Source organism: Condylura cristata, unplaced genomic scaffold, assembly GCF_000260355.1.
Source record: "Condylura cristata isolate star-nosed mole 26May11 unplaced genomic scaffold, ConCri1.0 scaffold00020, whole genome shotgun sequence".
Classification (NCBI taxonomy): domain Eukaryota; kingdom Metazoa; phylum Chordata; class Mammalia; order Eulipotyphla; family Talpidae; genus Condylura; species Condylura cristata.
In genome coordinates, this window is record NW_004567121.1 from 2,112,545 (window position 1) to 2,114,151 (window position 1,607).

A 1,607-nucleotide genomic window follows, 5' to 3' on the forward strand; every position below is an offset into this window, starting at 1 on the left:
GGGGGGGGGCCTTTCTCGCCCATTTGGATCGCTTTGGAGCGCAGGGCGGCAGAACTGGGCGACCGCACTTCACTGGGAATGGACCCCTGACGCAGAGCAGGGGCCTGGTCGCGGCTGCTCCCCTTGTCCCATCTAGGCCCCAAGTCCTGGGCGGTGCGGGCTTGACAGCTCTGCAAACTGAATGCCCGGCTGCGGCCGGCCGGGGAGTCGGTGCGCTCCAGACAGCTGTGCGCTGCGCGGCTTTGCAGCCCAGAGTGCAGGCTCTCGGGTAGCAGAGGGGTTCCTCTCCAGTTTCCCTACAGAGGGCCTCACTTCTAGGCGCCTGCGCTCTGGGTGGGCTCGTTCTCTACCCCAGGGCCCCGGAGGCTTGGGACAAGGAGCCCAAGATCTCCAAGGGGCTTGGAGAAGCTGCAGTTGGCGCCGCCAGCCTTCGAGGCGCCCTGCCAGAGTGCAGTGGTCTCCCCATCCTTACCTCCTGTGCGGCCGGCTCCTCGGGGGTCTGTGCGCGGTTCACTCCCGGGGCTCCACCCGCCCGGAGCATAGCGCCGGGCTGGGATCGGGACGTCGTGGCCACAGCTGCGGACTCTGTCCTCGAGCCAGCTCGGCGCGCTCCCCTGGCCCTTCACGTGACTCTGGCGGACACGGCTCGCTGCGGCCCCGCAGGCGGAGGACCAGCGGTGGGCGCGGCGGGCTCCCCCGCTCCGGCCCCTTCCTCGGAGGGCCTCCCGGCCTCCCCGCCGCGCACTACAGCCGGGGCGGGGACGCCGGTCCCGCGGGGCGAGGGCTGGCGCGCCAGGGATAGAGGTCAAGAACTCCGGGCTGGCCTGGCGACAAATCGCTGCAGCTGCAGCCCCGTTCCCCGGGCCGCGTGACTGTGCCTAACCCCGGGGCCTGTGACTGTGCCTGTCTTTCTGTACCTATAAGACAGAAATGAGGCCTTCCTCCCAGGGTTGATCTAAGAATTGATTGAGCTCATACCTATTCAGCGGCTGCACTAACGGGTGCCTGGCGGTAAATATTGGCTCCCTCCCTTCCCTAGTGGAACTCCGGAAAGAACTAAGGGTGGACTTTGAGTCCCCTGAGGCACATACCCAAGAAGGGCCTGGGGTCAAGGAAGGTACCTCAGATCCTCCTGCCTTCCTCCTGGCCAGAACCCTCCTGATAGATGCTTAGGATTGCCAAAACTGCTGAATTTTATAGAGAAAGCGGAAATGTAGATTTTCATGAAATTTCCCCGATTAAAAATGTTGCTCATGATTCAAAACAACAGTAGTGAATATTTACAGGCCAGTTCTTAGCTGGGCATTGGCCAGAGCAGCATGTGGTCCTCGGCTCATAGCAACCAAACCCTGGGCTCATAGCATCCAATTTCATGATACCTCTGCAGAGGAAGAAGAGGTCCAGCCAGCCTAGGGCAGGCTCTGGTCACCTGGCAGAAAGTATGGTGCCCCCATGGATGTATGGTTATCAGAATTCTGGCTAGCAAAGTCCAGGTTCCAACCTTTGGTAAGCCCAAAAGACCCCACATCTGAATCTTTAAGACTGTGAATCTATTGTTTTGCAACTCAAAAGAGACTTTGCACATGTAATTGATGCTGCTAATCAGT

The 1,607-nt window shown here is 60.5% G+C and overlaps 1 protein-coding gene across 1 annotated transcript in view; it reads right to left on the reverse strand.

Moving 5' to 3' along the window:
• The window catches only part of LOC101626802 (two pore calcium channel protein 2-like), a 27,773-nt gene extending 27,081 nt beyond the window's left edge, over positions 1-692 (reverse strand). Inside the window, exon 1 of the mRNA XM_004685995.2 lies at positions 473-692. Coding sequence (XP_004686052.1) covers positions 473-541 — 69 coding nt within the window. The 5' untranslated portion in view covers positions 542-692. The remainder of the gene's footprint in view (positions 1-472) is intronic.
• Positions 693-1,607: the final 915 nt, after the last annotated feature.